Here is a 15,151-nt window from a genome sequence, read left to right on the forward strand (position 1 = left end):
AATTGATGCTGCCATTAACACCTCTGTGAAGGATGGGATGTTTTAATTCACCGCCTTACATTGAGGACGTGTCATTTCCGCTGTCACACTCCCTGTCTGATATTCCACTCAGCACCGCAGTCGTAATTCTCAAAGGCAGGCGCAAAGCAGGCTATATCCGTTCAGTTCACAGGCTATTAGACTGACCCAGTCTCTTCTCTCCCCTCAGGGGCCTGAGGCCTGGACGGCACCCTGAAGAAGACGATATCGTGCCAGAGCTTGCCAGGAGCATCCACCCCCGAGAGCGACCTGACTGGGAGGAAACCATCAGCGCAATGGTGAGGAGCCAATTGCTCATAGTCTCGCATAAATCCAGCGACTCCCTCCCACACCCTTTATTGACAATGCCTGTAGTAAAGATGGCAGATAGCTTACCCTAAAACTGTGAAAATAAAAGGCTGACTGCTTGCACACCGATGTAACTACCATTTAGGGAAGATATTGTATTCAAGGCTCCCATTGGGAGTCATAGATTGACTTATCTTAGACCTAGTCAGATACCTGCAGAACTATTCATAATAAAGCGGACACAAAGTGAATATTTATATAATTCATTTATTAGGAAGTCAAAGATTATTAAAGTTATTACATAAAAAATTAGGTTTGATTGTAAATTATTTGATGTAATTAGAACACAGTAATACAAAAGCAAAATATTTACAGGGTAATCAATTTATACAGTAACCATAAAATACAGGCATTGAGGAGTTATTGCTTGCATTTAACAGAGGAAATAGTTCTATTTGGGACCTGGTAAGCTTGAATTATATAACTGCATATACTCTATGCTACATCATTGCATGATTGTGTGAATAAACTGATGAATGGGTTATGAAAGAATTGGACTTCCTTGTTTGACTAAGGCTGTAGATCGCAGGTATTAATGTCAGTTATAATGTTTTGTTTATTAACCTACTTTGCTTCATAAGAGCTCAAGGTATCATCAGGAGCCTTGTGTATTAAATGTATGTTAAAGTCTCCAAGAAATCAAACTAATAATTTAGGAGGGCTAATAGTTCTGTAGGGATGCACTGATACCACTTTTTTACAAACCGATACGAGTACAATTATTTTCATTTGTGTACTTGTCGATACCGAGTACCGATACTTTATAGATTTGGTTTCAATTTTTTTTTTTTTGCCTGTAGCAAGAATGAACACAAAAATCTTTTAACAGAAGGCTGTTCCAAGCTAAAAAAAAAAAAAAAAAATATATATATATATATATATATATAATAAAAGGGTGGCTAGTTTGTGTTTTAATATCAATAAAAATATGCTCAGCCTATTAAGCTTAATGTTTATACGCTGCCAATAGGCAAGCGATTCAAAAATTATTATTTTACTGTGTACTGGGTTATAATGTATATTTTACAATAAAAACTAAATGGCATATCTTGCTGTCATTTAAAACATGCAATTCATAACACACCAGAGCTGTAGGCCTATAGTCTATGCAGTGTGTAAACTTACAGGGCAGTGTTGCTTACTGCGCACCATGTTCTTAAACTCCAATATCTCTGAGGGAGATTATGTTAACCAATAGCCTATATTAACTTGAGAGATTTTAAAAGTAAAAGGCATTTTAAAGAAGAGACAAAAAAAGGAACAACAAATAAAACTGGTCCCGGGGAGTTCAGCACCTGTCATTTTGCTAGTGTATGCTGTGTAGTGTGTGTATAGCGCCCTTATGCAGCGCATGTCAACTACCAGAGAGGGAGAGAGAGAGAAAAAAGAGCTCAAAACCGGCATATAACCAAAAGCAAGATCATATCGATATGAATATTCCATTAACAATACTTATCGAAATATATTTATACATTTACATGGTGTTTATTGAGATTGTGTGATCTGTATAGGCTGTCTGATCTTTACAAAAGCTGTAAACTGACACACGCATGGTGGCGGCAGTGATGTTCAGCCCTGACGAGAAGCTTTTATTTAGTCTGTAGTCTTTAGATTTTTACATAATGTTCCATTACTTAATTTCTTTCATTTTTTATTTATAGTTTATAAATAAAATGAGTGCTAGCTTGTTTAGCTGTGATCATTATGCAATAATCATATTCTAATTCGGTTTATTCTTCAGTAGCCAATATATTTGTTAATAATGTATTTTATAAACGGATTGTTAATAAGGACTGAGCTATTAATGTATAATACATTAGGCTAATTAATACATTAGGACATTTGAGGTTAGGTAGGACAACAAATCACATCCATGTAGTGAATTACTGTTGAGTGGTATCAGTGCATGGTATCGGCCTTTCATGTCCAATACGAGTATTTCAACCAAGTATCGACCCGATACTGGTATCGGTATCGGTGCATCCCTATAATTTTGTCTTCATCTGTATATATACAGTTATTTTCCTCCCTGTAAATAAGGAAAGGGAAATAAATACAATAGAATAAAAATATAAAACAAAATGTGATTTAAGCATCTTCACTGTAAGAAAAAATAACTTTAATTGTAGCTACAAAAGTCCTTCAGTCAAGAGCAACGAGTGATTTTGTCCTTTTGTTGTTTAATAATGATAAAAACAGTTGGCAGCAGGAATATTGCGCGCTGTCACTTTAAGAGCAGTACGGTTCTGTTTTATGGTTCGACTTTTACATGTCTTTTGATTTATTTATTACATAAATGAGGGTTAAAATGAATAATCTCTAAACACCATCTCTTGCATGTTTTTACAATCATCACATTAAGATGACTTTAGATGTGTGTGCTCTGCTCGTCTCAGAGGCTGAGGGCATGCACACAACAGCATGCGGTCTCATTCGCGCTTTTAAAAACGTGAATGACGCGAATGTACATCAATGAATGATGCGCATCCCGTGCTGCAACCGTTACATTACAGTACATGCTTTCAGTCATTTACACATGAAACTGAGCTTTGCAAAGCAACAAATGTATACAACTGGAAAGGGGCGGTATATGATGCAATAATCGTTTTATCTCGATTAATGTTTTTTCATAATCGTTAGAAGCCAAAATTGAAATCAAAACTGAATTTCGATTAATTGCACAACCCTAGCAAATATTTCACCTAACATATCTTAGTTTGAAGACAAACAAGGGTCTCATGATGATTAGAATGACATGAGGGCGAGTAATTAATTACAATTCATTTTTTGGGGTCGATCTAACACTTTAACATGTAGTGTTCAAATGTCTCAGGTTGGTTCCTGTAACAAAGCTAAATTTAGGCCAGCCAATACATCAGTCTACAGTGTCACGTCATGATCTTTAGAGATAATCTTTATATGATGATTTAGTTCAGTTTTTCTTTTTCTTTTTTTACTATCACACATGTAAAGCATACTGTAGTCATGCGTTCATTAATGCAAAATAGCCCAGCATGAAGCAGCTGGTACATGCTCTCTTTTTCATGAATGAGCATTGACCTCGACTGACCTGTCAAAATAAAAGCACTGTAGTAAAGAAACATATAGAAGGTATATCATCCTATACCCAGCCTTTGTTCAATACTAAATTAGTTGAATTCATGATTATTTCACCAGCACTGACATACTTGCATTCAGTGGTGCTGATAAAAAAAACTGTCTCCATGGCAACTTGACTGTTGGCTGATGTTGTTTTGAGCACAAACAGATTAGCGAGGACATATCAAGGGAATCACCATGTTTCGGCTCACTCGTATGACAAATTAATTTAATGTTCTTCAGCTCAATTTTACACCATTGTGTACCAGGGTATTAATTTAACTGGTTAATTGTTCGGTCAAGGTCATCAAGCTCCAGTCGCTGTCGTCTCTTCACTGTTGTGACCTAGTTACTCTGTCACTTCTAGAGAATTGGGACTGTGATCAACAGACTGGGTGTTACAAATAATGAAACGGATCCAGATTTGGACCAGACCCAGTCGAGTTTTCACGCCATGTTTTACACTCGCAAAAACTAGTCTGTTCAATCGCACGGCTCGCTTGAAGGCTGCATGGTCAAGAGACTTTTAATAAGCTTGTGTCTGGCAGCTAAGAGACACACTTTCAAAGCATTATTCATATTTCATGGACGTTTCGAATCACTGGCTTGTTTTGTTTGGCCTTGCCAGATGACTATGTGCTTCTCGTTTGGCTAAGCATTGAAGAGAGCGGCAACAGAGTTTTATAAAGCATACCAGCTGTCAAAAGATTTAGATGCAGGGTGCACACTTAGCCTTAATAAACCGCAGTTCAGGGTCTCTTCATTTTTTGACATAGTCGTTTAACCTGCCTTTGACCCTGTTGTAGCCTATTTCTCTCCTTCCATTACTCAGCAGTTCTGTTCTATCGGCTTACAGGTACTCGCTGATATTGAATCATGTCCTTGTTATTCTGCGCACTTTAAAATGACTTTGTGTTTTATTGAGAGTGATTTGTCTCTTTTTAGCTCTTATTAAAAATTCTTGCACTGAAAGAATTGTGTAGAGTTGGGAGGAGACTGTTCATGTCCGGTTAAAACGTTATTAATCATTTGGGTTAAGTACCCACCCATATAGTGAGTAATAAGCATTAGAGATGTTAGCAGGGCTGAACGATTCTGGCTAAAATGAGAATCACTTTTTTTTTTTTTCCCCTTATAATCAAGATCACCATTTTCTCATGATTCTGTAGATGTAGAATAAAAGTTAATATGAGTAGGCTGTTATTATTGTTATTTCTCAAACATATGATAAAACAACACTACTAATATTTCTAAAGTTGAATTATGTTTAAGACGTATGCTTGTCCTTTGTCATTGACAATATTAGACCATTTTTTCACTGGTAAAATGAGACATTTGTCATAATCAGATATTCCCTCTTGCATTATATTCAACATTATATAGGCTAGAGTATACTGACCCAGTAAACAGTTATTCTCGTGCACAACACTTTGTGTTTGCTATGAAAGAAAAAAAATCATCAAATGCTTGTCGTAATCATAACTTTAAAATGTGATGGACGTTTAAATGATTTGCACGCTTTTGGTTTCACTTTTCACTGAAGAGTATGCCCATGTCATGGCTACCATCACTTTGAGTTTAGTTTGCAACAAACTGAACGCTATTTACAACTTTATTACCTGTTTTTCACAGCATCTGCAGGTTCTGTTCACTAAAGTAGATATACCGCACGTCCTCTCGGTAGTAAACAAGCAGTGCATCAGCTCGTGTGATCTTTGCGACCACGAATATATCATAACATTATGACAGAAATGACATTTTTGGGTGAATTATACCTCTTAAATACGGTATTTGACACTTTTAACACCATTTGGAGATGTCCATGTTGCTGCACAACGTATATAAATCAATGTGAAGACTTGTGTGACCGCCTTTACGATTCTCTTCTGACCTTGAAAATAATTAGCTAAAATCGCAAAACAACTGAATTAAGAAGGTGTGTTGGGTCGAATCGAAATTGCGATCTTTTTTTGGATTAATCGTGCAGCCCTAGATGTTATTGTAAAATGATAATCAGTTTTAATGTAGTAATCAGTTAATCAGTCAGTTTATACAAATAAAAATGTGGAAAGTAATTGACAAATAAATAGATGCACAATAAATAATGCTCATAAAAATTTCATTATATTAATATCCAAATGTTTTTTTTAAAGAGCAAATATGCTAAATATAAATACGTCAGATAAAAAGATAGCTGTTATTTATTGTTTATTGCAATTTAATTTTTCAATTAGAAATGTGCAATATTAATGATGATGATATTTGGGAAATTGTTGATTGCATTAATTGGGTAGATTTTTTTGGTGCATGGACTCTAAATGCTTTTTCTTTTTTTTTTTTTTTGCAAAGCAAGGAGCGTACTTGACTTGCATCCCAATCATCACTTGATTTAACAAAAAAAAAAGTTTGTTCTATGTAGTTTGAGTGATATTCAGACTTGCCACATCTGCCATGTTTTTGCTGTCATGTGACCCTCTTGTCTTGTCTGTGTTGCTTCACTTATATTCACAGATTCTCTTCTGTGTCCTCTTGCAACACTTTAGAAGTAGTAAGCTGTGGTTTCTTTCATTTACTTTATGAATTTAGACATTACTTGGCTCACATATTGATTGTTTTCTTTATATTATTTGCGTTGGCATCTTTGGATGCAAAATTTTATACAGTACTTCTGTTTTGTTACTTTGTTCGTGATTTGATGAGGATGGGCTGTGGGAATGTGTCCAGGGACATAGACTGTCATGTCCAGATCATGCATTGAAAATAAGTATGTGTATCTATCTTTCAGGCACGGAGTGCTGAAATTCCAGAGCTGAGCTCTGAGCCGCTCATGCGCTCCGGCAGCAGCACCGCCAGTATGAAGGTGAAGAATGTCAAAAAGTAAGTGTCATGCATTCACACATTCACAGTTACAAAGACTTCTGCTGAATTCAATTCATATTGGCAAGGATTCTTACATGTGTATGGCCTAGACTTCATTTTTATAGTGAATATTGAACTTGATTTTTTTTTTTTTTAGGCTGTCGTTTACCAAGGGCCATTTTCCAAAGTTAGCCGAATGTGCCCACTTCCACTATGAAAACGTTGATTTTGGGACAATACAGGTAAGATCTTAATCTCGCAATAGCAGTGAGCTTTCTCTAAGCACAGAGTGGGTTCCAGAGACTGGACCTGAAAGGAAAAGTGCTGAAAATGAGGCACAAGGGAGATTAACATCTTATGTGCATGCATGTCCGTGTCCAGAGGTGTGCAGATAACACCAAAGTGCCGCAGCTGGGAGAGGAGCAGCAGCGTTTCTCCAATGTGAGGCTCAAGGGGATTGAAAACCGAGGATCAGCGTGATTGAACATCCCTCTCAATCTTTCCATTGCAGTAGCATTCATTCAAACAATTTCCTCTGCTATGGCTGGGCATTAACAATGGCAACTACTTCACTTTACAATTCACATCTCAGGCCACATGTCACGATTAAGCCGTGATTCATGGCTATATCATAATTGGATCTCAATAACAAAGTCTCTGCATGACAGTGAGAAAGTGTGCATCCAAATTACTTTCTGTCTTTCTCTTCAGTTTAGAGTTTGCAGTTATCTAGACAGAATGGTTCTAAATGCAGACAATAATGTTAACAAATGCATCATAACATTACAGCACTTTATACATATACACGCAACATAAACTGCTTACGTTCAATTCTTAAACTTAAGAAGTTGGTCTTCAATTTTTTTTAATCTTCAAGATTGGTTTTAAGTAATTTTCATGAGTTGTCAGCCCTAGTTTAGTTCAGAAAGATGGTCAATTTCTTCTTGTCTAGCTGCTTGGTGATCAAACTGGTGGCTGGGATTATGCAGCTGACTCTTTGTTACTGTGGTGATTTTAAAATAGCAAACTCAATGTCATTTAAAAGTGACAAAAAACTATGGTCATATGGGATGGACATGATCAGGCTATGAAACTCGGCATAAAAATAAAGCTTATTTGTTTGTTAGAAGCCCAGTGTGTTACAACACTGCGAGTAGCTTGAGCCTTTGATACAAGACAGCAAGGATCCATGCTTTCCTGCATACCAAATTCTGACCCTGACGTTTGAATGTAGAAATCGAGACTCCTCAGACCAGGCAGATCTTTTTTTCTTGTCTTCTGTCCTCGAATTTGGGTGAACCTGAGTGAATTGTATATCTTGACCGTTTTCTGTTGTTAGCTGACAGGAGTGGCACAGAGGGAAGTCTTCATCTGCTGTACAGTAGCTCATCTGCTTTGTGCTTTCCTAAGATGCTTCAGTACCTATTGGATATATGAGTGTCTTTTGCTTTTCTTTCAGCAGAACCTCTTGTTGTTTTCTTCTGACCTCTGGTAGCAAGGCATTTTTGCCCACTACTACTTACAGGATTTCTTTTCTCTTTTTTTGTTCCATTCCCTGTAGATTTTAGAAAGGTTTATGCATGACAATCCTGCTACATCATCAGCTTCTTTTGAGCAGTTTTTCAGACTAGTTTATCTGGCACCAACAGCCAAAGTCAGTTCAAAGTCACTGAAATCATATTTCTTCTGCACTCTGCTCCTCTTTTTGAAGTGATCATCTTATGTTTGCATGTCTAAATTCATTGATCAATGTTACACTTAAAAATGGCAGTACAATTCAAAGTTATTTAACAGAAAAGCAAGTCTTGCTTCATTTAAAGCATTTCAAATTGCTAGCATAATGGCATATTTTCCAAACGGTTTGCTTAGACCACGGGGTTGTCACCACTTAATTCACCACTAATTAATATTTAGAGGAACTATACTCATAACCATGCACAGATAATCCATGAATGGTGATCTATAAATGCATTTTACAATTTCATAATATTTTTTTAGGCTCTTGCTGTTTTCGTGAGTTATTAGTAGGGGTGCAACAATACTGATTGTTCAAGGTTCGTTTCGGTTTAAGGGTCAAGGTTTTGGCATAATTTGGTATATAATATGTTCAGTTAAAAAAGGACCCTGTCAAATAAAAATAAAGAAAAAACTATACAAGCAAAAGCAGAAATGAATTTTAAATAGCAAAGATAATGCTAACATAAACAGTGTTTTTCAGGTATCTAACAATAGATTTCAGGTACAGAAACGGAATTAAATAATCAAATATGACACTGCATACTGTATAAAATATTGACAGTATAAATTAACTAAAGGTTAAACATTGAGCTATAGCTATTCAGTCGAGAGAAGAGCAGCGAGTGATTTCATTATCATTTGTTTGATTAATAAACTCAGACAGCAGGAATAAGATGTTTTTTTTACTTTAAGACAATCCACAGATGCAGCACTATGATAAAGTTACAGACAACAGTTTCTGAAATGCTTACGTTCTAAGAAATAGCCAAATGAATACTCAAGTAAGGCACGCTGCCATAATTATTTGTCATAATTGAGTTTCTGTTGAGAAGCATGACTTGCATGCATACATTCTAAAATTGCAGAGCCAGTTCAGAGAGTAATTAACAGAATGAGGAATAGGCAAAACACAATTTGACATTTAAATGCAAAACTGAAAAAAAAAACACAATACACTACCTGACAAGTCTTGTCTCCTATGCAAGTTTTAGGAACAACAAATAATAGCTTGACTTCTAGTTGATCATTTGGTATCAGAAATGGCTTATTTGAAAGACAAAGGCCTCTAAATTACGCTTGATTTACCTAAATAAAATATAATTTTTAATTATTTAATTATAACAGTAAGGTTTGACTTTGCTTAGACAAAAGTCTTGTCACTTAACAGAAATAATGTACAGTATAGAATATAAAGTCATGGTGCAGTGGAAAAAGAATTAATATTGTGTATGACTCCCATGAGCTTGGAGGACTGCATCCATATATCTCTGCAATGATTAAAATAACTTATTAATAAAGTCATCAGCGCTATCCTGCTGAAGAAATTGCACTCTCCTGTGCTGTGTTTTGTAATGTAATGGGCAGAACAAATGTCTTAATACCTCAGGCTGTTGATGTTGACATCCACTCTGCAGATCTCTCTCATGCCACGATACTGAATGTAATCTCAAACCATGATTTGTCCTTCACCAGACTTGACTGATATCTGTGAGAATCTTGGGTCCATGTGGGTCCCAATAGGTCTTCTGCAGTATTTGTGATGATTGGGATGCAGTTCAACAAATGATTTGCTGGAAAAATCTACCTTATGCCTCTTTTCCAAATGATCAACTAAAAGTCAAGTTATTATTTGTTGTTCTTACAACTGGGATCAGCGACAAGACTTTGGTCAGGTAGTGCATTGAACTGTGAAAATCATACAGAGTATTAAGTTTTTCTCCTAAAATGTACAGTAAATGTATCTAACCTAACAACATCAGTTTGCAGAAAGAAATATTTGTGTTATGAAGCGTATGACTCGTTGTGCAATAAATGACTCATGAACCATATGACTAGTGTCCCCTGAGAAAAAGGGTGGGAACCACTGGGTTAGACTAGAGGAGTTTGACAGCTTAGGTCATCACTGTACTTTCAGTCTGAGGCAGTAACAGAACTCCAGACTCTGAACAAGATTAGAAAGCATTCACAGAACACACATTCAGACTTTAAAGAACATTGCACACAGAACCAGAAATAAAAGGACTATTTTTGACTTGACTTCATTTGAAGACATGACGCTCATGATGTTAGACATAAAAAAAAGAAAGAAACCCGATGCAATGATGCTTTTGTACGTAATGCCTAGAGTACCAGTTCCTGCTGGTGATATTCATCGTTTGAAGACGGAAAGAAAACTTTACTTATCTGCACTTCATACTAGATGAATAGATTCAGCTTCTTCACAGTGCCTTTTCAGAATTGCTGTTCCCTTTCACGTATTTTACATTTCTCATTATAAACTGTATCAAGGCTCAGTGAAAGCCTAAAAGGATTGGTGGGAATGCTGAATAGCGCCTTGTTGTGTTGGGACAGGAGGTGGGGTGGTGCGACAGTGTCGGAGATCTCTGTGCCTCTGTGTTTGGGATTAAGGGTATAATGGAGCGCTCAGAGAATGAGAAAATAGATTGGCATGGTGTCGAGGGCCAGACAATTGGGAGGGAATGAAGCAGTGGTTTCTTCAGGGGGCCTGCTCGTTGAATAGTAATCCTGCTTTTGGAAGGAATTGCCCTGGGAAAGCCGAAATATGAGACAGCTATTTCACATTCACGTTGCGGCATTGACATTTCAGTGTTAATGCTTTATACAATAATCTATAAACAGTATGTGGATGCGCAGCAGGTTGTAGCTCACAATGGCGTCCAGTAGAGGGCGGCAGCTTCTTTTATTTTTCCCTACTCGTGCAGCATGGTACCATGGCGACAATGAAGAACATCAATAATTCTCTTTACACCACTGCATAATCATGGTTTATGCACAAAACACAACTAAATCCGGAAAAGTCCTTTACAGCCTTGAAAGAGCGAGCTTGTGGTTGCATGACAGCTGCTAGAACGGATACATCAGCCATGTTTGCTGTGTTCCTACCAGAGCCCTGCTTGTCATCCTTGGGCTGGTGATTTATGAATGGTTTGTAATTACAGGCAGATCACTAACTGATACTCCCAAAAGAGCAGCAAAAATGACTGGGTTTCTCTCTTTTTAGAAATGACTACAGAGTAACACAACATTTTTGCTGAATGCATTGCTGTGGGGTTGATTTTAATTAAGTATGCACTTTTTTTTTATTTGTATGTGGTGATGTTTAAATCTCACCTAGCCTGGATTTATTTTGGTGGAGAATGCAGTAAAAAAGTGAAATTTTCTAATATTATTGCAATTTCCAGTCAAAATTTACAATCCAGTCATAAAATGGAATTATCTCTGTTGTAGGATGTCACTGATATGGCAAGTTATGGATTAATAAACCAAAAGGAACACTGTGTACTATGGCTAGGGCTGGGCGAAATTGCAAAAAAAAATTATATCGATCATGTTTCTTATCATTCGATATCGATAATTATTGAATATTTTTAACAATCCATTTAGGAATATTAGGATTTATTTATTTAATAATAGATTAAATAGCTTTAGTATAATTACCAACATAAGGCAAATAGTTTTAATAGTCAAAAACAAAAAAAAAATATTTACTAAGGCAAATAGTTTTGATAGTCAAAAACAAAAATATTATAGTCAAAACTAAAAGAAAAAAACATTTTACTAAGGCAAATAGTTTAATACTCAAAAACAAAAATGTATTTACTGAGGCAAATAGATTTAATAGTCAAAAACAAAAATTATAATCAAAAACAAAAATATATTTACTAAGGCAAATAGATTTAAGTCAAAAACAAAAATATTGATATTTTGTCAATATTGATAAAACTTAATTTAATTGTTATTGTCTGGTGTTCGGTCAATAAATATCAATACCGATTTTATCGCCCAGCCCTAACTAGAGCTGCACAATATATCGTTTTAACATCGATATCACAATGTAATCATTCGCAATATTCAAGTTGCAAGTAAACGCAATGTTGAGTCTGGATTATTATTGATCATTTGCATGCGTTTTTTGAGGCCTTTGACTGTATTTTTTTTATTTAACATTATGGACTGCGTTTAATTTTAATATTGATTAATAGTTTAAATTATTTATACAATGAAAACTACATGCCGTTATTTTACATTTGATTATTCAATTACTGTATACCTGAATACTCGGGAAAACAAAAAAATGTTTTGTATCTTTTTCTTTATGTATGCTTGTAGCTTGTTTATTACATTTTATGGCCTACAGAATCCGTCCCATCCTAATCTAACCTAATATAATCTTTTTTTGCAAATAGAGACATTCAAGTCATCTGGTGAAATTGGATTCTTTCGCAATATATGTCGCAGAATAACAAAATATCGCAGTGTTAGATTTTTCCAATATTCTGCAGACCTACTGTGTGCATCTAATAAGATTGCAAAATTTCTACTGTTTATTAGCATAGGTCAGATTTTTTTGTCTCAGTGCGGTCCCTTAAGTTTATCAGTTTGTACTATTTTTGATGTGGTTGCCTGTTTAACTGTGTACCACTGAGGCTTCATTTTCCCCAGTGCTAATATTTAGCAATAATTGCTCATGTGGCTTTGACACTTTTGCCTGTAGTGTCATTCATTGATTTTATTTCTGTTGCGCTGTTGTAAACTGGTCATGTGACATTGCTTTTAGCAATATGTGGTTTAGATTTTCCTAAATTAGCTTTGTGTTCGTGTGTGTACTGTATCTGTGTTGTTTCCTGCACGACTTGTGTTGCATGACATTTAACTATTGTGGTTTAAACCTCCGGAGGTGACTTTGCTTTTGACGTCTTAATTGTGTTGTTGGATACGGTGGCCAATTGTCTGTTGGTTTATGCTTGCACACAATGGAGGGCTTGTCTGCTGAATCCTTTCATGACTGTTGCTCAGCTCTGTACCACAGCCGTGTAGTAACTGGCACCGTCCACTCACCACAGCCAGACAAAAGCACCACTTGGGTTTAATTACAGATATGTCTTAAGTTCAGCGGCTGCTGAAAAAGCACAGCTCTGAAATCTGTGTATAGACAACACGTGTATGTACTGCCAGTGTTTTGAGAGAATAGTTTCCAAAAGCACCCCTCCCTGCTGGTCAACGTGCAAGGGCAGTGGCCGTGTTTTTAGTGTGCCAATGTCCCTTCCCCCATTTTCTGCTCCAGGCTCATATAGCTACTCGGTATACTTTGTGGATATATGACCCCTCGACCTAGAGCTTTCGTTGGGTCAGCCTGTGCCAGGATATGTGCTCAATGCCCAGCATTCGGCACGGTCTATCATGCTGCCCTTTATAAAGTTCGCTTGCTTGTCTCAAATTGGTTCCACTAGCTCCTGTTTTAGAATATTAAAGTCTTTTACGTGCAGCATGACATTGTTGGATTTCTTTTGGCTGGAACTGCATTGCTTATTTGTTCTATATTGTCCGTCATCTGATTTTGTTTACATATGGGTGATGGGTAGGGCCAGACAGAATCTGCTGACATTTATTGCTATTTCTGTGGAGAATTTTGTAAAAAATTTGCAGAAAAAATAAGCGATTTATTAATAATCACTTTTTAACTTTTATTTAAAGGTTACAATGCATATCCATCTTGGTCCACTTATAATATATCTGCTAAAAGACAGAAAATATAACTTTCCAAACTGTATTGTAAATAAATCAATGAACACTTTCATATTAGTCAATATTATAACTGAAATTAATGTAAAAACTGAATAAATATAAATGTACACACATTTGCACAAGTAAATAAATAGACTCAATGATGTTCTAAAAATCTGCGTATTTCGGTGCGGATTCCGTTTCGTCCTAGTGATGGGTATGCACTTGTGCATGACAATTCTCAATTTCATTTGATGCAGATTAGTAAATCTCAAGCTCTGTTTTGTTAACAAATATTTGCTCATCCAGTGTAGCATGCCTGCCATCCAATAATTATAAATATCAAATAACCTTTCTTTACTTCAACAGTAAGGAAACTTTTAGATTTGAAATTGAATGAATATCTTTTTGGTTGTCTTTAAGACATTTTGACAAATCTGCACACATATATCATTTTTTCATTCTTTGCTGTTTGTAAAATATATCTGATGACGTTACTAAAATATATCAGTTTGTATGGATGTGGAAATAACAGTCAATACAATATCTAGTGACAATATGTGAACATGCATTAGATTTACTACAGTAAAGCCATTCAATGTCTTATTTAGTTGGAAAAGCAAAAGGTATCATATGAATACAGCAATCCAAAGATCATACTTTAAGAGTATTATTTAGAAAAGTTATTTAGATTTTTGGCAATCTTAATACAAGCACAGAAAAATTTTTTGAGCACATAACTGTGTGTTTAATGCTGTGATGCCGATATATCCAGCATTTTAAAATATTTTAGTCTTTATTTATTATTGCAAGACATTTTATTAATGAAATAAAAGTAATATGTTGGTTAAGCAGGTATCATTACATTGGGTATATGCATACGCACTTTTAATTTCAGTCAGCCAGCCCCAAGGCTTCCGGTGAATTTTCATCCCATAAAAAATCGCTGCGTTTTAAAATCTGATTTCTTAAAAAAAAACAAGAAAAAACAGCGACTATCACTGCCTGGCTGAGATACGATACAAAGTGGGTCTCAGACCGAACAAGAAGCACAGCATTAAATTCTATTTTTCCGGGACATGTCTTTAAAGTATGGAAATTAATTTTACCCCAGTTTTTTAGTTCTAATTTTACATGGAGTTTTTGCTCTAGCCTGCTGCTAATGATGGCACCTGCGCTTAAACAGTCTTGCTCATTTTTTTACGCTTTAACAACCAAATGGATACTTAAGTCTATTTAATTCAATTCAGTTCACTTTTATTTGTATAGTGCTTTTACAATGTAGGTTGTGTCAAAGCAGCTTCACTTAGAAGATTATAGTAAATTAAAACTATACTAAACTGTCAGTCCAGTTTTCAGTGTTTAGGTTTAGTGTGGTTTAACATTCACTACTGAGAGTCCAAACACTGAAGAGCAAATCCATCGATGCGCAGCTACTACAGATCCCAAACCATGCAAGCCAGTGGTGACAGCGGCAAGAAAACTTCACCAATTGGCGAAAGTGAAGAATTAAAAAATCTCGAGAGAAACCAGGCTCAGTTGG

General features: G+C 35.8%; 1 protein-coding gene across 3 annotated transcripts in view; it reads left to right on the plus strand.

Annotated features, from left to right (window-relative positions):
* Positions 1–15,151, plus strand: part of arhgap32b (Rho GTPase activating protein 32b) — a 141,776-nt gene that overhangs the window by 63,190 nt on the left and 63,435 nt on the right. For all 3 annotated transcript variants that reach the window (XM_056447032.1, XM_056447033.1, XM_056447034.1), the window contains exons 3-5: positions 209–317; positions 6,272–6,363; positions 6,503–6,587. In XM_056447032.1, the coding sequence (XP_056303007.1) occupies positions 209–317; positions 6,272–6,363; positions 6,503–6,587 (286 nt within the window). The remainder of the gene's footprint in view (positions 1–208; positions 318–6,271; positions 6,364–6,502; positions 6,588–15,151) is intronic.

Source organism: Danio aesculapii, chromosome 21 (assembly GCF_903798145.1).
Source record: "Danio aesculapii chromosome 21, fDanAes4.1, whole genome shotgun sequence".
In the NCBI taxonomy this organism is placed as follows: Eukaryota; Metazoa; Chordata; class Actinopteri; order Cypriniformes; family Danionidae; genus Danio; species Danio aesculapii.